Consider the following 20855-nt stretch of genomic DNA (forward strand, 5'->3'; position numbering starts at 1 on the left):
AATTCCAGTGGATACAAGCCTAGCCTGTTCAATCTTTCCTCGTAAGACAGCCCGCCCATTCCAGGTATTAGGCTAATGCACACAGTGTCCCTACTGTGTTCAAAATAGCTGGCCTGTCAAAGGAAGTGTGAATGTTTCTGGAAAAATAGCATGTAAAATTTTATTTAGACAGTAAGCGTGTAAATGGTGACTTGCTAAATATTTTACTTACAAATAACCATAACATAGCTTTGTTAAATTGAGAGCCTGTGTGACATAGATATAATAGATTATTGGGACCTCTCTCTAAACTTGAATTTGTGTGCCTATTTACAGCGATTTATAAACTCAAGTATTGTAGTATTAAATGTAATTTCCACGGAACACAAAAGTCCGAGTATATCAAGTCTGTGTCCTCAGTACCTTGCTCTATGGCAGTGAGGCCTGGACAACGTATGTCAGCCAAGAGCGACGTCTCAATTCATTCCATCTTCGCTGCCTCCGGAGAATACTTGGCATCAGGTGGCAGGACCGTATCTCCAACACAGAAGTCCTCGAGGCGGCCAACATCCCCAGCTTATACATACTACTGAGTCAGCGGCGCTTGAGATGGCTTGGCCATGTGAGCCGCATGGAAGATGGCAGGATCCCCAAAGACACATTGCACGGCGAGTTCGCCACTGGTATCAGACCCACCGGCCGTCCATGTCTCCGCTATAAAGACGTCTGCAAACGTGACATGAAATCCTGTGACATTGATCACAAGTCGTGGGAGTCAGTTGCCAGCGATCGCCAGAGCTGGTGGGCAGCCATAAAGGCGGGGCTAAAGTGTGGCGAGTCGAAGAGACTTAGCAGTTGGCAGGAAAAAAGACAGAAGCGCAAGGAGAGAGTCAACTGTGTAACAGCCCGACAAACAAATTTTTCTGCAGCACCTGTGGAAGAGTCTGTCACTCTAGAATTGGCCTTTATAGCCACTCCAGGTGCTGCTCCACAAACCACTGACCACCTCCAGGCGCTTACCCATTGTCTCTCGAGACAAGGAGGCCAAAGAAGAAGAATATTGTTCAATTGCACAGCACAACATTAATGTAAGACATATTACTGAAGGTGATAGCATTTGATTACAAGTATGGGAAAATGGGTTAATAACTATTCCCTATTCACAATAACACTCATTAATTGAATTCTGGATATTTTGTTTTTATTTTTACTAGATAATTTTCTTCTAATAAGTTCAATAAACACGCAGAAGTGACAGCACTTGGGAGACAAATATTTCAAAATGAGGCTCTTTTAATGGCTTGATCACATTCATGGCAGAAATACCCTTCCCCACTTCTCTGAAGAATAGAAATGTAATATTTCTTCATTTAGTCTCTGCTTACTACTCCACTGGATCAAAGAGTAGCTGAGGTAAAGGAACGAAAGTCCCTTTTCAGTAACCAGTCCATCTCCAGTTGTTGTGAACGTGTCTAGGAGGCAAATTATACGTTAGCTTCAGAAAACATGTGAAAAAATATGTAATGGTATTTTCCCCATGTACGCCGATAAGGACCTGAGGAAGTATTTACTTGATCTTTCACTGTAAACAGTAGAGAGTGCAGTGTTATTCACTATCCTCATTGGCACCTGCTGCCAACTGTAAATGGACCAAGGCCATTATAGAACCACTGCAGAAAGATCACAAACTTAAAAATTCGAAATCATTTGACCTGTGTTTTGGCAGTTTGTATGTCATTTGATGTCCTTAATTAGATTATCGTCTTGTAAATGTTCCCAGTTATCCTTCATTCTCTTCAGAATGTCTAACCAGCATAACTGAGTGGATTGTCAGTAGAGTTCACATTCCTATCTTGTGCTTTAGACCACTTGTAATGTGGAGAACTTGGTATTTCCGCAGGAAGAACAGAAAGAACTGGATGAGATTATTGCGAAAAGACAGAAGAAAGGCAAACAAGAAGATGAGAAACCGGCGGAAGAGAAAACCATTCTTCATCGTAATGCATATATTTTGTTTATTAGCATTTCCACAGAGTGGGGGGCATTTGGGATCCTTTGGGATGGAGGAACTGACTGATGTTGATAGTGTGAAATAATATGAAAGGGAGTTGATTGTAGTATAGTCTAAAGTGTTATTTTTTTTGGAACAAAATTCTTTTAAGTACCTGTTTCATAACCCAAATCTTTTATTTTTCTCTTTCTTTCTCATCATCTCTTTCCCGCTGCCGGACCTCCTATTCTCTCAATTTTCATGTCTACAGTTCACCAGTTAAATTTATAGTTTACACATGCTAGGTCCTGCTCGGAATCTCACAAGCTAAAACCACAATTTTCGCATCAGATCATTGAAAGAATAGGCTAGCGGAAATTACCTCTGAATCCTCAACAGCAACTTACATTTATATATCACCTTTAATATAGTAAAACATCCCAAGGTGCTTCAAACAAAATTTGACACCGAAACGTATAAGGAGATATTAGGACAGGTGACCAAAAGCTTGGTCAAAGAGGTAGATGAGAAATGGAAGAGGGCCAAGGATTCCTTGGCAGAATCTAGAGGTAACTGTGCAGGATGGGAAGACAAGTCAATGCAGGAGATTCTCTGGCTACGATTTTTCTTATTCATGTGATGTGGGCATCACTGGCTAGACCAGCATTTATAGACCATCCCTAAATTACTATCGGGAAGGTGGTGGTGAGCCGCCGCCTTGAACCACTGCAGTCCATGTGGGGTAGGTACACCCACAGTGTTGTTAGAAAGGGAGTTACGGGATTTTGACCCAGTGACAGTGAAGGAACGGCGATATTGTTCCAAGTCAGGATGGTCTATGGCTTGGAGGGGAACTTGCAGGTGGTGGTGGTTCCATGCATCTGCTGCCCTTGTCCTTCTACGTGGTAGAGGTCGCAGGTTTGGAAGGTGTTGTCTAAGGAGCTTTGGTGAGTTGCTGCAGTGCATCTTGTAGATGGTACACACTGCTACCACTGTGCGTCGGTGGTGAAGGAAGTGAATGTTTATGGATGGGATGCCAATCAAGTGGGCTGATTTGTCCTGGATGGTGTTGAGCTTCTTGAGTGTTGTTGGAGCTGCACCCATCCAGGCAAGTGGAGAGTATTCCATCACACACCTGACTTGTGCTTTGTAGATGGTGACAGACTTTGGGGAGTCAGAAGGTGAGTTAGCCGCTGCAGAATTTTGAACCTCTGACCTGCTCTGGTAGCCATGGTATTTATATGGCTACTCCAGTTCAGTTTCTGGTCAATGGTAACGCCCCCCCCCCCCCAGGATGTTGATAGAGGGGGATTCAGCGATGGTAATGCTGTTGAATGTCAAGGGGAGATGGTTAGATTCTCTCTCGTTTGGGATGGTCATTGCCTGACACTTGTGTGGTGCAAATGTTACTTGCTACTTATCAGCCCAAGCCCAGGTCTTGCTGCATTTCTACACGGACTGCTTCAGTATCTGAGAAGTTGCGAATGTTGCTGAACATTGTGCAATCATCAGCGAACATCCCCCCCGATTCCCATTGACTCCAGTTTTGCTAGGGCTCCTTAATGCCATACTTGGTCAAATGCTGCCTAGATGTCAAGGGCAGTCACTCTCACCTCACCTCTTGAGTTCAGCTCCTTTGTCCATGTTTGAACCAAGGCGATAATGAGGTCAGGAACTGAGTGGCCCTGGTGGAACCCAAACTGAGCATAACTGAGCAGGTTATTGCTAAGCAAGTGACAATTGATAGCACTGTTGATGACACCTTCTATTGGGAAATTTTCCACATTGCCAGGTAGATGCCAGTGTTGTAGCTGTACTGGAACAGCTTGGCTGGGGGCTAGCTCTGGAGCACAGGTCTTCAGTACTATTGCCGGAATGTTGGGTGGCAGCTTGCAAGGACGGATTAAGGGTGGCCTTTTTGAAGACGTGGGTGATGAATGCAGGTTTGAAAGTAGGGGGACAATGCTAGAGAAAAAAGGAAACCGTTAACACTATCAGCTCGCTTTTAGCCAGGAAGGGAAGTTGGATGGTCACGAGTTTAGTGGAAATAGGGTTGAGAGAGTAGGAAGTGGCTTTCAAGGTCAAGATGAGCTCGGAAGGGGCATAGATAGGAGAGTAATCAGAGGAAAGATGCGAGTTCAGGGTTAGGGCAGGGCGCACTGGAGAAAGTTTGTCTTGGGCTAGAGGAAGGGAGGGATGAGGCTGAGGTAGCTGAACGAAAGGTCTCAATCTTGGAGGCAATAAAGTCAACTTGTTGGAGGGGGCAGAACACAGTAGTGGAAAAGAGAAGCCGAGAGTTGTTTTTGCACTCGAGGTTGATCCTGCCAATGAATGATTGAATGGCTAAACCAGTTATCCACCATCAGCGTTCAAGCCTGTGTCTCTTGGATTTTACGGAGTGGAGAGTGGGGCATGTACCGGGTGGGAGAGAGCAGAACTGTGAAAATATTATAGCAAATGGAGAGGGCCAAAGGCCAGACAGTTGGGAATTTGAAAGTGCCGTTGTGAGTGACTTGGGGGAGAGTTGTTTTTCTAGGGCTGGACACAGATGGAAGTGGGGTTGGAAGGAGGATGTGAGTGGAGAGCAATGCAATGAAGCAATCAAAGATGGCCTTATCTGTGATTGAGACAATGGGAGTAGAAAGGCCATGTGAGATGGCATGATTGAAGAAGAATGTTGCAGCAGAAAATGTTAATATCAGGTCATTTTCTTTTTTATTCGTTTATGGGATGTGAGCATTGCTGGAAAAGCCAACATTTGTTGCCAATCCCTAATTACCTTTGAGAAGGTGGTGGTGAGCTGCCTTCTTGAATTGCTGCAGTCCATGTGGTATATGTACATCCACAGTGCTATTAGGGAGGGAGTTCCAGGATTTTGACCCACCGACAGTGAGGGAGTGGCAATATATTTCTAGGTCAGAAGGTGTGATGGAAAGCATATTGGTGACTCTAAGCACACAAAGGATGTCTCTCCCATTAACTCATAATCTTTCTTCCTTTGAATTATTTTCCTCCTTTTAGAATTTTTTTAATTTTTCTCCTCATTTTGTGTTCTATTCTGGATGGAAAGGGTGTGGTGGTTTGGCATTTAAACATTTCTATATGTTGCATCACTTTGCTACATTTGCAAGTGAAGAAAAGGCTATACTGGTGAGATTGGCCATTGGCAATCAGAACAAAGACATGATTCAAAAAAATAAGGTGTCCACCGATTGGTTCTCATAGCCTGGAAGCACAGATCACAGAATTATCCTAATGTGAATAGAGCCAGAATGATGAGAAGCCATGTAAATGTAGTCTAGAAACAATGTAGTTATTAATTCCCAAGATAGAATGACATCTGGCTGCCTGCAATTGGAGTTAGCTGGACAGGGGCATAAGGGATTTTAGTTAACTTATATTATACCTTGTGACACCTGGTTTGAGGTTGGAATTACTGAGGAAACATCTTGGGGGACTTTTCACAACTTGTAAGTACCTTTTGCTGTTTTTTAACACCCCTACATTTACTGATGTTTAACAACTAACTCCAGTAGATTCTTTTGATGTTTCTGAAAACATCGCTAGGAGAGTAATGAAAAGTAGTGCTTGATAGGTGAGGGATGTTAGTGATAGGGAATGAAACTCTTTCATTTCAGGCACCCAGTGTCAGCATTAATCACTCGCAGGTTGGCTAGACTAGAGCTTTCTACTCTGCTTCAACAACATCCATCATCCCCTAACCTCAGAAGAACATATCCTACTGCACCAGTGTGATTTTTGTTTCCCGTTCCTGTACCAACTGTCCTGTTGCCTCACTGAGTGAAAATCGGAACAGTTTTTTTATTGTAGGCACATGCCACACTATAGATTGAATGCTCCTACACATCTCACACAGTGCCCCTACAGTCAGCAGTTAAAGCAGATTTGGGCTGGATTTGAACCTAGGTCCCAGAAGTAAAAGGCCAGAGTCTGACCTACTGCAGCACCCAATTTCCTGGGGCTTGTGCTTTACCCATTTCATATTTTTACTTTGAGGCCTTACTGTCCCTTTTTTAATAATTCTGCAACTGGTGGTTGATGTCTCCCTTCAGCTACAATTGCTGGATAGAAGCTAAGAATTATATTTACATTTAGGAACATAGGAGCAGGAGTAGGCCATTCTGCCCTTCGAGCCTGCTCCGCCATTCTAGATCGTGTCTGATCCTCTACCTCAATGCTGTAATCCCGCACTATCCTCATATCCCTTGATGTCATTAGCAACTAGAAATCTATCAATCTCTGTCTTGAACTTACTCAGTAATTGAGCTTCCACCACCCTCTGGGGCAGAGAATTCCAAAGATTCGCCACCCTCTGAGTGAAGAAGTTCCTCCTCATCTTAGCCCTAAATGGCTTGCCCTTTATTCTGAGATTGTGTCCTCTGGTTCTAGACCCCACAACCAGGAGAAACATCCTTTCTGCATCTACCCTGTCTGTCCCTTGACGAATTTTGTAAGTTTCTATGAGATTGCCTCTCATTCTTTTAAACTCCAGAGAATACAGGCCCAATCTCCTCAATCTCTCCTCGTAGGACAATCCCGCCATTCTAGGAATCATTCTGGTGAACCCCTGCGGCACTCCCTCTGTGACAAGTATATCCTTCCTCAGGCAAGGGGACCAGAACTGCAGACAATATTCCAGGTGCAGCCTCACTAATGCTCTATACATTTGAAGCAAGACTTCTTTGCTGCTGTACTCAATTCCTCTTGCAATAAAGGCCAAAATACCTTTTGCCTTCCTAATTGCTTGCTGCACCTGCATGCTAGCTTTTTGTGACTTATAAACAAGGACACCTAGGTCCCTTTGGACATCAACACTTTCTAATCTCTCACCATTTAAGAAATACTCTGCACCTCCGTTACTCCTGCTGAAGTGGATAACTTCACGTTTTTCCACATTATATTCCATCTGCCATGTTCTTGCCCATTCACTCAGCCTGTCCAAATCCCCTTGAAGCCACTTTGCATCCTCCTCACAACTCACATTCCCACCAGGTTTTGTGTCATCCGTATACCTGGAAATATTACAATTGGTTCCCACATCCAAATCATAGATATAGATTGTTAACAGCTGGTGCCCAAGCACTGATCCTTGGGTACCCCAGTAGTCACAGTCTGCCAACCTGAGAATGAACCATTTATTCCTACACTCTGTTTTCTGCCCGTTACCTAATCCTCAATTCATGCTAGTATATTACCCCCAATCCCATGCACTTTATGTTTGCTTAGTAACCTCCTGTGTTGGACTTTATCAAAAGCCTTCTGAAAGTCCAAATACACCACATCCACTGGTTCCCACTGTGCTACTTGCATCCTCAAAAAACTCTAATGAGTTTGTCAAACATGATTTCCCCTTCATAAATCCATGTCGACTCTGCCCAATCGGACCATTATTTTCTAAGTGTCCAGTTATCACATCCTTTACAATAGATTCTAGTATTTTCCCTACTGATATCAGGCTAATAGGTCTGTAGTTCCCCATTTTCTCTGTTCCTCCTTTCTTAAACAGTGGGGTTACATTTGCAACCTTCCAATCTGCAGGCACTATTGCAGAATTTATAGAACTTTGAAAGATGATTACCAGTGCATCCACTATATCTGTCGCCATCTCTTTCAACACTTTAGGGTGAAGCTCATTGGGCCCGGAGATTTGTCAACTTTCGGTTCCATTAATTTCTCCAATAATGCTTTTTTACTAATCCTAATTTCTTTCAGTTCCTCATTCTCACTAGACCCTTGGATCTCAATTATTTCAGGGAGACTTTTTGTATCTTCCTCCGTGAAGACGGACACAAAGTAATTATTTACTATCTCTGCCATTTCTCTATTTCCCATTATAATTCCTCCTGTCTCTGCCTGTAATGGACCAGCATTTGTCATTGCCAACTTTTCTTTTTTACATACATATAGAAGCATTTACAATCTGTATTTATATTTCTTGCTAGTTTACGTTCATATTCTATTCTCCCTTTCTTTATCAATTTCTTGGTCCTCCTTTGCTGGATTCTAAAATTCTCCCAATCCTCCAGCTTACGCCTTTTTTTGGCAACTTTATAAACCTCCCCCTTTGATCTAATACTATCTTTAATTTCCTTTGTTAGCCACGGCTGACTCTCTTTCCCTTTGGGTTCTTTTGCCTGAAAGGGATGTATGTTTTTTGAAAACCATGCATTACTTCTTTAAATACTAGCCATTGCCTATCTGCTGTCAAACCTTTTAAGGTATTTTTCCAATACACCGCTGCCAGCTTGCTCCTCACACCTTCATAATTGCCCTTGTTGAGATTTAAGACCCTAGTTTTTGAACCACATCTTTTTCAAACTTAATGGATAATTCTATCACACTATGTTCACTTTTCCCTAAAGGTTCTTTTACAACCAGATTATTAATTAGCCCTTTCTCATTGCATGATACCAGATCCAAAATAGCCTGTTCCCTAGTTGGTTCCTCAACATATTGCTCCAGAAAACCATCTCGGACACATTCCAGGAATTCTTCTTCCACAGCATTGGTACTGATTAGATTTACCCAGTCTATATGTAGATTGACGTCACCCATGATAACTGCATTGCCCTTGCTACATACACTTCTGGTGGTAATAGTTATTTTATGAAAAGCTGCAGAATTGAATAGAAAATAATCTATAGAACTGGAATACTATAGAGGAGAAACAGATTTTTAAGGAGTGTACACAGTATAGGTGGAATATTCACTAGCATAGAATAAACAATCGCTCTTCATCAGTATTTCAGCTTTAAATCATGCTTAAGCTGCACATTTTAAATGAATAATGAGTACAGGCTGAATCGTATATCATTAACAGGCCGGAAGGTGGGGGCTACACCGCCTCGGTCCACCATTGGACCTCTGGCCAAATTCAACTGCAAGCAGGCAATTAACTGCCTGCCATCATGGATGCCACCCACTTTAAGGGACAAACCCTCACCCAAAAGAGCTGCTGACCACTCAGAGGGCCGGCAGTTCTGCAGCGCCACTAAGAGTGGTAACTGCAGGAGGCCAGGAACAGCGAAGATGGAGGAGACCCAGGAGGTGGGGAGGGGCTGCGGGGTCAGTCAGGCAGACGTCCTGTGCGAGGAGGGGGGGGTGGGGCCGTTGGTTGGTGAGGGCAGGCGGGGGTCTTGCCGTAGGGGGCAGCCATTGCCACCAGGCAGGCCGTCCATGGACCATGGATTATCCCCAGAGGAGGAGCCCCCTCTCCCCCTCTCTCTCTCTTTTCCCCCCCCCCCTCCCCACAACCAACGAGTCTGCTAGAAGGCCGCCTGGCGGTGTCTCCATGCGGCGGCAGGCCCCTCTGACATTGGCTAAATGCAAACAGGCGGAAGGCAGTCCCACCACTTAAGAGTCTTAATTGGCACTCCAGCGGATTCCCATCTCCCACAGTTCCAATTTGGACAAAATAGTATGGGGGCAGCACAATATTGGGCATGTCACCTCACGCCATTTTGTGTGGCCCCCAGTCTCCAAGGGCTGACTAAAATCTAGCTCTTATTAAGTCTCAGCAGGTGTTTTTGAATTTCAACTCAGACATTCAAATTCCAATTTTTAGAATTGTTTATTAATATGATTTAACAGTCATCCTTTTGGAGGAATGACCCATCTAATATTTTATTCAGTATTGTCCATTTATTCCACACCCACATTTTACTTTGTAAGAAAATTTTGTGACTACCTGCATTTGAAAATAATTTGTCTTAACTTTCTGATAAACTTAAGATTGATCAATGAGTGAGACATTGAAAAGATTTGTGTATTCTTTTTATAGTCAAAGATATGTATGACTACCAAGGAAGGTCATACCTTCATGTTCCTCAGGACCTTGGAGTCAATTTACGATCGAGTCAACCGCCTGAGAAATGTTATCTTCCCAAGAAGCAGATGCATGTATGGACTGGACATACCAAGGTACCATTTCAAATTTCAGTGTTACCTATCTTTGTTAAATATATAAAATGACAATTTTCATCTTTCCATTTCATTTCTTGATATGTGCAAAATAACAAACTCGTGGTTCCCTCGAGTTTTAGCTCAAATATGTTCATCTAGATTTTTCCACAAATGTGATTGGTGGCATTTGAGTGAAGGCAGAATATTAGTGGCCCATTTACCTCCTCTTGCGTTTTCCATTGGGTGGAACCAGCTGAAATGGCTGAAAGCTTCATTCAAATGTTGTTTTAGTTTCCTGGTGTGTAGAACATTAGATGTGAAAGCTATCCACTTGATTTTAGTCGTATTTTGCAGGTCATGGAAAGGGCACAGTAATGTAAAGGTTAAATATATTTCTGTCATTTCTTTATTTACCATTTTTCTTCTTTTTGTTTCATTCCCCTGTTGAAATTTGGATTTTCACAGACATTTGTGCTACTGATTGTATTTTTTTTTCCTGCTGGCACCATTACTGCCACGAATGGGCTGCCGAATTGAATCCCTTTACCTGATGTGTTTGGAAGAGGACCTCTGGTGGATGCCAGGCAGGTCGGGCCACACGAGAGATACATTGTGCCCAGACATGTGTATCCACACATTAAAGTGAACCTTCCTCATTTTGGCAGATAATTACTACAGTTGGCAGCTTGTATTCCTGCAGGAATGAGATGACCGACCCAGTGACATCACTATGCTATGTTAATGCTTGACTAACCTTAATGTTGGATGCTTCTTCGAGGCATCTCTGTCGCGGTACGTCATTCTTTCATGGGCACTCCATGCCAGGGTGATCAACAGCCTAAAAGCGGCTTCTTGGCTAGTGCTAAGTATTTCTGCAGGCACTGGCACACCTAGCTGGCAGTGATGGTGGGAATCTGTTTTCCTAGGATCTGGGTCAGCAGCGAGGCAATACACTGCTGTTATCTACTGCAAGGCCATCTGCAGCTTCTATGCAGCATTGACGGTAACGCTCAGCTGTGACTTGTACCCGGGTCTATCCCTTCAGGCTTGCTGCAATGCTGACCTTTATTGATGGTACAATAGAGTAGGATAAAGGATATATGTTCTCGTAACCACCTCTTTCACTGCCACCCACCCACCACCACCACCTCCACTTCAGCAGTGTTGAGACATTGGGTTGCTTCCTCTTATTTGCAGACATACGAACATACGAATTAGGAGCAGAAGTAGGCCAGGCCACTCAGCCCCTCGAGCCTGCTCCGCCATTCAGTAAGTTCATGGCTGAACTGATTTCTCCACTTAACCACCGACCCCCAATAACCTTTCACTCCCTTGCTTATCAAGAATCTATCTACCTCTTCCTTAAATATATTCAGACTCTGCTTCCACTGCCTTTTGAGGAAGACAGTTCCAAAGACTCACTACCCTCTGAGAGAAAAAAATTTCTCCTCATCTCTGTCTTAAATGGGCGAACCCTTATTTTTAAACAGTGACCCCTAGTTCTAGATTCTCCCACAAGGGGAAACATCCTTTCCACTTCCATCCTGTCAAAACCCCTCAGGATCTTATATGTTTCAATTAAGTCTCCTCTTACTCTTCTAAATTCCAGCGGATACAAGCCTAGCCTGTCCAATGTTTCCTCATAAGATAGCCTGCCCATTCTGGGTATCAGTCTAGTAAACCTTCTTTGAACTGCTTCCAATGCATTTACATCCTTCCTTAAATCAGGAGACCAATAAAGTACTCCAGATGTCGTCTCACCAATGCCCTGTATAGCTGAAGCATAACCTCCCTACTTTTGTATTCAATTCCCCTTGCGATGAACGATAACATTCTATTAGCTTTCTTAATTATGTGCTGTACCTGCATACTAACCTTATGCGATTCATGCACTAGGACACCCAGATCCCTCTGCATCTCAGAGCTCTCACCATTTAGATAATATCCTTCTTTGTTATTCTTCCTGCCAAAACGGACAACTTTGCATTTTCCCACCATCTGCCAGAATTTTGTCCACTCATTTAACCTATCTATATCCCTTTGTAACCTCCTTATGTCCTCTTCACAACCTACTTTCCTACCTATCTTTTTGTAATCAGTAAATTTAGCAACCATACCTTTGGTCCCTTCATCTAAGTCATTTATATAAATTGTAAAAAGTTGAGGCCCCAGCACAGATCCATGTAGCACACCACTCGTTACATTTTGCCAACCAGAAAATGACCCATTTATGCCTACACTCTGTTTCCTATTAGCTAGCCAATCTTCGATCCATGCCAATATGTTACCCCCTACACCATGAGCTATTATTTTTTGCAGTAATCTTTGCTGTGGCACCTTATCAAATGCCTTCTGGAAATCTACCGGTTTCCCTTCATCCACAGCACATGTAACTCCCTCAAAGAACTCCAATAAATTGGTTAAACATGATTTCCCTTAAACAAATCCATGCCTGATTACCTTCAATTTTTCTAAGTGCTCTGCTATAATGTCTTTAATAATAGCTTCTGACATGCCTTTGTCTTGGGTTTTGTTCCCTTTATTTTTGACTGACTGCATTTAGTATTTTGTTCTTCAGCCTATCTACAGTCTGCTAGTAGATTCATGCCTTTTGAATTTCTTTGATGTCTTTCAGACTATTCTTTTATTATGACATTCCCCTCTAATTATCCACTTAAATTTGTCTTGCACATAATTTTACAACTCACGCCAGCAGTCTTCTCTCTAGATTGTCCATATTTGCACCGACAGTTATGTGAATGAGCTGAGCAATGCCACAGTAAAATTATCCTGGTGGTTTTACAAATTAGTTTGATAAATGAAATTTATTATGAGGGACATGTTCGATTTGAAGCTGTTATTTTAGTTTGAAGGACAGCAGTTCATTATTTACTTAATGAGTAAGAAAGAACTTGTATTTGTATAGTGCCTTTCACTGTCTTAGAGTGTGCCAAAGTGCTTTACAGCCAATGAAGTATTATTGTTGCAATGTAGGGAAATGCAGGAACCAGTTTTCACATCATGGTCCCGCAAACAGCAGTGAAATAAATAACTAGATAATTTTGGTTCTGATATGTAGGTTGAGGGATAAATATTGGCCAGAATAGAAAGAAAATTCCCCAGTCCTCCTTTGAAAAAATCCAGTGGGATTTTATTTATGCCCATCTAAGTGGGCAAAGGGGCTTCCATTTAATGTCTCATTCACACTTTGGCACTTGCAACAGTACTCCCTCAGTATGGCATTCAAGTGTCAGCCTTGATTATGTGCTGAAGTATTTGGAGTGGGGTTTGAACCCATGACCTTTAGATTCTTAAGGTGAGAGTGCGATGACTGTACCAAGACTAACACATTATAATTATTTATTTGGCAGTGGAAAAATGTAAAAAAAAAATGTGTAAAAATGGTGACTGTCCAGTGATATTTATGAGGTACTTTGAAGAGATTTGTTTTGCTCTTCCAACTTCATTTTTCTAATTTTTTTTTTTGCAGCTCATGTGTTTTTGTATCAGTATTCTTCTAGTACTATGCAGACTTTTTCAAAAATGAGCCTGGACAGCACTTGTTGATAACCTATCTAACTGTAGGACATCATCACTAAGCCTGATCTATTCTTGCCACTCTGTCTGTTTACGAACTTCCAACAGACCTTATTTGATAGCAGTCAAAAATGATAAATTTGGCTGATCTCCCTCACCTGCGGGCTGTTGTGTCCTCACCAATGCTGTGGCTGAGATAACTTAATTTAGTACAGAATAGCAATAAAACTTGGGGCTCTGTCCATGCGTTCAGTGTTACACACTGTAATAGTATATTTACTAAGTGATAATGGAAGATTTTTTTATGTTACCTACTAAACATTGCAATCTGATTTTATTCACCAGTTTAATATGTTCCTGTAGTCCTACTAAATTATTTGAGGCAGTTTTGCTTTTGGTAGTGATAATATTTCGACCTCACCCATCCTCTCAGCCTGTAGCTATAAACCGTCATTCTGAGTGAGGCGGGTTGTCAAAGATCCTGAACTGAACATGGCATTGTTATCTTGATACCATGGAATTTTATTCCGCATTTTTTTTTCTCTTTCTCTCTCTGCCTGTCTTATTACCCCCCCACCCTCCACCCCGGCAACCCTTATACTACTTTTTGACTTTCTTCCAAAATACATGAATGAATAGAAGTACAGTTTATATATGAGTATCCACATAGGAAGATCAAGCAAATGTTCTGATCTCAATCAACTCCTCCAATTACTGTACAGTATAGATGGCATGTTACAGCTAGGACTTCGAACCACAGAAAGCGGGATTGCTGAAAAGCTGAATGAGAAGGGACCATCTTTCTTAGTCAGCCAGATCCCTCCAACAGCAGAAAATGTACAGGTTCTATCAAAGACCCACAGGTTACTGCTAACAGTGAAATAACTGATTTTATTTTATTTTATTTAGAGATACAGCACTGAAACAGGCCCTTTGGCCCACCAAGTCTGTGCCGACCAACAACCACCCATTTATACTAATCCTACATTAATCCCATATTCCCTACCACGTCCCCACCATTCTCCTACCACCTACCTACACTAGGGGCAATTTACAATGGCCAATTTACCTATCAACCTGCAAGTCTTTGGCTGTGGGAGGAAACCAGAGCACCTGGCGGAAACCCACACGGTCACAGGGAGAACTTGCAAACTCCGCACAGGCAGTACCTAGAACTGAACCCGGGCCGCTGGAGCTGTGAGGCTGCGGTGCTAACCACTGCGCCACTGTGCCACCCCCTTTTGACTGTAGTTGTTCACCTCTGCAGCCAACAAGATAATTAATCAGCTCCTCGCCTCTTTTACTGAAGTGCATTGCATGTCAAACATTAATGTTCAGCATTGTGATGAGCTAGAACATTGGTTTTGGGAGCTTTGGATCATTTGTCTCAGTGCCTTCAGTGTAATCACTTTTATAGAATTTTAAACTTGTTATTTAGAAATCATAAATCTCTCTAAGTTAATGTTTGCCATCTGTGCAGAGCAATGATGTGCTGCTACACAAGAACACAAGAAATAGGAGCAGGAGTAGACCATATGGCCCATCGAGCTTGCTCTGCCATTCAGTACGATCATGGCTGATCTTAGGCTTCAACTCCAATTTCCAGCCCTCTCGCCATATCCCTTGATTCCCTAAAAATCTGTCTATCCCAGAAATAAATGTATTCAATGATGGAACATCCATAACCCTCTGGGGTAGAGAATTCCAAACATTCACAACCCTTTGAGTGCGTTGGTTTCAATTTTCCAAAATTCCTAGATTTGGGGAAGGTTCCATTAGATTGGAAAATAGCAAATGTCACACTTTTATTCAAAAAGGGAGGGAGACAGAAAGCAGGAAACTACAGGCCAGTTAGCTGAACATCTGTCATAGGGAACATATTATTAAAGACATTATAGCAGAGCACTTAGAAAAGTTCAAAGTAATCAGGCAAAGTCAACATGGTTTTATGAAAGGGAAATCATGTTTAACCAATTTACTGGAGTTCTTTGAAGAAGTAACGTACTGTGGATGAAGGGGAACCGGTGGATGTACAATACTTAGATTTCCAGAAGGCATTTGATAAGGTGTCACATCAAAGGTTATTGCAGAAAATAAAAGCTCATGGTGTAGGGGGTAACATTTTGGCATGGATGAAGATTCGTTAGCAAACAGGAAACAGAGAGACATAAATGAGTCATTTTCTGGTTGGCAAGATCTAACGAGTGGTGTGCCACAGGGATCAGTGCTGGGGCTTTAACTTTTTACAATTTATATAAATGACTTGGATGAAGGGACTGAAGGTATGGTTGCTAAATTTGCTGATAACACAAAGATAGGTAGGAAAGTAACTTGTGAAGAGGACATGAGGCTCCAAGGGGGTATAGATATGTTAAGTGAGTGGGCAAAGATCTGGCAAATGGAGTATAATGTGGGAAAATGTAAAATTGTCCATTTTTACAGGAAGAATAAAGAAGCAGCATATTATCTAAATAGTGAGAGATTGCAGAGCTCTGAGATGCAGAGGGATCTGTGTCCTAGTGCATGAATCGTAAAAGGTTAGTGTGCAGGTATAGTAAGTAATTAGGAAAGCTAATAGGATGTTATTGTTTATTGTGAGCAGAACTGAATACAAAAGTTATGCGTCTGCTATACAGGGCATTGGTGAGACTACATCTGGAGTATTGTGTACAGTATTGGTCTCTTGATTTAAGGAAGGATGTAAATGTATTGGAAGCAGTTCAGAGAAGGTTTACTAGACTAATACCTGGAATGGGCGGGTTGTCTTATGAGGAGAGGTTGGACAGGCTAGGCTTGTATCTGTCGGAATTTGGAAGAGTAAGAGGCGACTTGATTGAAACATATAAGATCCTGAACATCCTTGACAGAGTCGGTGTGGAAAGGATGTTTTCCTTTGTGGGAGAATCTAGAACTAGGGATCACTATTTAAAAATAAGGGGTTACCCATTTAAGACAGAGATGAGGAGAATTTTTTTCTCTGAGGATCGTGAGTCTTTGGAATTCTTTTCCTCAAAAGGCAGTGGAAGCAGAGTCTTTGAATATTTTTAAGACAGAGTTAGATAGATTCTTGATAAGCAAGGGGGTGAAAGGTTATCGGGGGTAGGCAGGAATGTGGACTTGAGGTTATAATCAGATCAGCCATGATTTTGTTGAATGGTGGAGCAGGATTAAGGAGCCTAGTGGCCTACTCCTGCTCCTAATTCGTATGTTCGTATGCAAGTAATTTCTCCTCATCTCAGTCGTAAATGATCAGCCCCTGTATTCTCGATTCCTCGACCAGCGAAAACAATCCCTCATTGTCAGCTGTCCCTCATGGTTCTGAAAAAGCGTCACTGACCTGAAACGTTAACTCTGCTTTTCTCTCTACAGATGCTGCCAGACCTGCTGAGTGTTTCCAGCATTTCTTGTTTTTATTCCCTCATTGTCTACCCTATCAAGCCTCTTCAGAATCTTGTATGTTTCAATGAGGTCATCTCTTATTCTTCTAAACTCCAGAGAGTATAGGCCCAATTTACGCAGCTTCTCATCATAGGACAACCCCTCATCCAGGGACCAATTCAGTGAGCCTTCGCTGTACTGCCTCCAGTGCAAGCATATCTATCTTAAATGTGGAGACCAAAACTGAAAGCAGTATTCGAGATGTGGTCTCACCAAAACCCTGTACAACTGTAGCAAGACTTCTTTATTCCTGTACTCCAGTCCCCTCACAATAAATGCCAACATGCCATTTGCTTTCCTAATTGCTTGCTGTACCTGCTTGCTAACTTTCTGCGTTCCTTGTACAAGCACACCCAAGTCTCTTTGAACATTGACACTTACAAGTTTTGCACCTTTTAAAAAATATTCTGCTTTTCCATTCTTACAACCAAAGTGAATAACTTCACACTTCCCTACATTATACTCCATCTGCCATCTTGTTGCCCACTCACTTAACCTGTCTATATCTCTTTGCAGTCTCTCTCTGTCCTATCCACAGCTTATCTTTCCACCTACCTTTTGTATCATCAGCAAACTTAGATACATTACTCTCTGTCTCTTCATCTGAGTCATTAATATAGATTGTAAATAGCTGAGGCCCCAGCACTGATCCTTGTGGCACTGCACTATTCACTGCCTGCCAACTTGAAAATGCCCAGTTTTTGCCCACTCTTTGCTTCTTGTCCGTTAACCAATCTTCTATCCATGCTAATATATTACCCCCAACTCCTTGAGCCCTTATCTTTCCTATTAACCTTTTGTGTGGCACCTTATCAAATGCCTTTTGGAAATCCAGGTATACTAAATTACTCGTTCCCCTTTATCTAGCCTACTAGTTACATCCTCAAAAAACTCTAATAAATTTGTCAACTAAGATTTCCCTTTCGTAAAACCATGTTCAGCAACTTGATATTCTTGCAAGCAAGCAAGGAAGAAAATGCATGATATGCCATGGGTTCTCCTAATTCCTGAATGTAGATGAACTGGTGCAACTAGTGCAGGGTGAGAAGTGTGGCAGAGGATAAGCACTTCCTCAGGGTGGGGCGGGGGTGGTGATGGTGTATAGAGAGAGAGAGAGAGAGAGCAAGAACATCTGAAGACTGTTGCCATGAAATCATACCTCATATTTACAATTGGTCTGTAGCCTCAGAAATGGAAGAAAGGAACAAATGGAGGGACACAAACCCAGGCCGTTTAAAGATTTTTGTTGCTAAATACATTTTTTGAATAGTTTTCTCAATTTTTTTGAGTATTTGTGTTTTATTGGACATGAGGCTGTTTTGAATAGCTTTCTATAATCAAACTTAAGCTTGCTAGGCTCGTGTTTCAAAACCCTGCTTTTAATCTGTATTTTCTAGCAGTTGTGTGCATTGTATATTTAAAAAAAGAAACATAATGAAGGGGTGCCTAATCTGCAAAGTGAATTTTTATTTTTTTCACATGTTTTGTTATCACACTACCATCTTTGATGTTCATTTGCTTTGATACATTAGACTGGTGCTTTTAGTTATGAGTAAATTAGATGTGGGAGTCGGTGTGTGCAAAGGCTATGTTTGTTTGTAGGTAATAAAAAAAGATACAAACAAGATCTGGAATGGTTGCTGATGTTGATTAGCAGTGAGATTTGCCACATTTTATAGATGCCGTTCTTTTTTTAAAACCCTAAATTTAAGCATGGCCTGTCTTTGTGAGGCATATTACATAGATAAAGCTTTTTTCAGCCAGTACTGATTTATATACTGATGTCTCTGTTGTAATTAAAATGAGAAAGTGAAGTGCATCAGTTAGCAATCCTGCACTAATCATGACTGCAGCAGCACTTTTAAAATTAAAATAAATGAAAATGTATGTGCTGGATAATCTGTTGAATGTTGAGTATTGAGGAAAAGAGTTTTTTTAGCAGTTCAACCGGGAATGAAGTGACAAAGTACATAGGAACAGGAGTAGCCCATTTAACCCTAGAGCCTGTTCCACCATTCAATGAGATCATGGCTGATCTGTGACCTTACTCCATATACCTGCCTTTGCCCCATATTCCTTAATAACTTTGAATAAAAATCTATCGTTCTCTGATTTAAAATTTACAATTGACCGAGCATTAATTGCCATTTGCAGAAAAGAGTTCCAAATTTCTACCACTCTTTGTGTGTAGAAGTGTTTCCTAATTTCACTCCTGAAAGGTCTGGCTCTAGTTTTTAGACTATGCCCCCTAGTCCTAGACTCCACAACCAGCGGAAACCGCTCCTCTCTATTTATTCTATCTGTTTTCCTTAATATCTTGAAAACTTCAATCAAATCATCCCTTAACCTTCTAAATTCCAGGAATACAACCCCAGTTGAAGTACGATTGATACTAAGGCGACTGCAATGTTTTGAATGGAGTACAATTCTTTCCAAAACAAGACTAATGTTCAATACCAGTCTTCCTAACTGGTAAATTGCCTCATGACTTCATTGTACTTTATTTCTCTTGGGGCTAGAGGTTTCAGGGTTAACCTGAGAAGCAGGGAAAGAAAGAAGAAGGTTTACAGGCAGTGTGGTAATATTGGATTTAAAACTTACTTATTGTGCCTGTTGAACGCCGAGTCAAGACTCAGACAGCGAGAAACAGCAAGAGTGGAGCCAGAGTATAAAGAGACCGGGAGACAGAGGGAGAGAGTTCACTCAAACAGTGAGAAACAGCGATAGTGGAGCCGGAGCACAAAGAGACCGTGAGAGAGAGAGAGAGAGTTCACTCAGACAGCGGGAAACAGCGAGAGCGGAGCCGGAGCATAAAGAGACTGGGAGACAGAGCGAGCGTTCACTCAGTGAGCGGGACACAGCGAGAGCGGAGCCGAAGTATAAAGAGACCGGGAGAGAGAGAGTTCACTCAGTGAGCGGGACACAGCGAGAGCGGAGCCGAAGTATAAAGAGACCGGGAGAGAGAGAGTTCACTCAGTGAGCGGGACACAGCGAGAGCGGAGCCGAAGTATAAAGAGACCGGGAGAGAGAGAGTTCACTCAGTGAGCGGGACACAGCGAGAGCGGAGCCGAAGTATAAAGAGACCGGGAGAGAGAGAGTTCACTCAGTGAGCCGGCTTTCCTTCCGGGAGCAGTCCAGGCGCGCCGGAGTTTTGAAAAAAAAAGTCAACAGTGACATCACAGGAAAGCTGTAAGGTGATTGGTTGGTGAATAACTGCTGTTCGGGAATAACTCTAAATAGCTGGGTTCGTAACTAAAGTAAAGAGAAAGGTCTACAGTTCTTTTTAGTATAGTAGGTAGTGTTTTTTTTTGGGAGCGGAATCAAGGTACCTAGTGTAAATCTAATGTTTGGGTAATTTAAGGGAGTAGAAACAGAGTGGAAAAAAAAACAAAGAGTGTCATCACAGGAAAACCGTAAGTTCATTGGTTGGTAAGTAACTGCAAGGTGAATTACCTATTCTAATTTGATTTCAAATTAAAGGTGAAAAGGAGAAATATTTTACAGATTAAAAACTAAAGACCAGTCGGAGCTGGTGGACCCCTTTGTGGTTCCTAGTGACCACATCTGTAGCAAGTGTTGGCTGCTCGAGGAACTCCGGGTCAGAGTTGATGAGCTGGAGTCTGAGCTTCGGACAATGTGACACATCAGGGAGGGGGAGAGTTACCTGGACGCTGTGTTTCAGGAGGCAGTCACACCCCTTAGATTAACTACCGTGAATTCGGCCAGTGGTCAGGGACAGGAGGGTGTGACTATGAGTGAGGCAGGTAGAGGGATTCAGGAGGTAGTGCTGCAGGAGCCTCAGCCATTGTCCTTGTCCAACAGGTTCGAGATTCTTGCTCCCTGTGTGGACGAGAGCAGAGACTGTAGGGAGGATGAGCAAACTGACCATAGAACCATGGTACAGGGAACTGTTCAAGTGGGGGGAGAAAAGAGAAATGTAGTCGTAATCGGGGATAATATAATTAAGGGCATAGACACTGTTCTGTGT

General features: G+C 42.2%; 1 protein-coding gene across 1 annotated transcript in view; it reads left to right on the forward strand.

The window, feature by feature from the left end:
• The window catches only part of cdc40 (cell division cycle 40 homolog (S. cerevisiae)), a 207511-nt gene that overhangs the window by 97525 nt on the left and 89131 nt on the right, over nucleotides 1-20855 (forward strand). Inside the window, exons 6-7 of the mRNA XM_068027281.1 lie at nucleotides 1880-1976; nucleotides 9771-9910. Coding sequence (XP_067883382.1) covers nucleotides 1880-1976; nucleotides 9771-9910 — 237 coding nt within the window. The remainder of the gene's footprint in view (nucleotides 1-1879; nucleotides 1977-9770; nucleotides 9911-20855) is intronic.

Source organism: Heterodontus francisci, chromosome 3 (assembly GCF_036365525.1).
Source record: "Heterodontus francisci isolate sHetFra1 chromosome 3, sHetFra1.hap1, whole genome shotgun sequence".
Taxonomy (NCBI): domain Eukaryota; kingdom Metazoa; phylum Chordata; class Chondrichthyes; order Heterodontiformes; family Heterodontidae; genus Heterodontus; species Heterodontus francisci.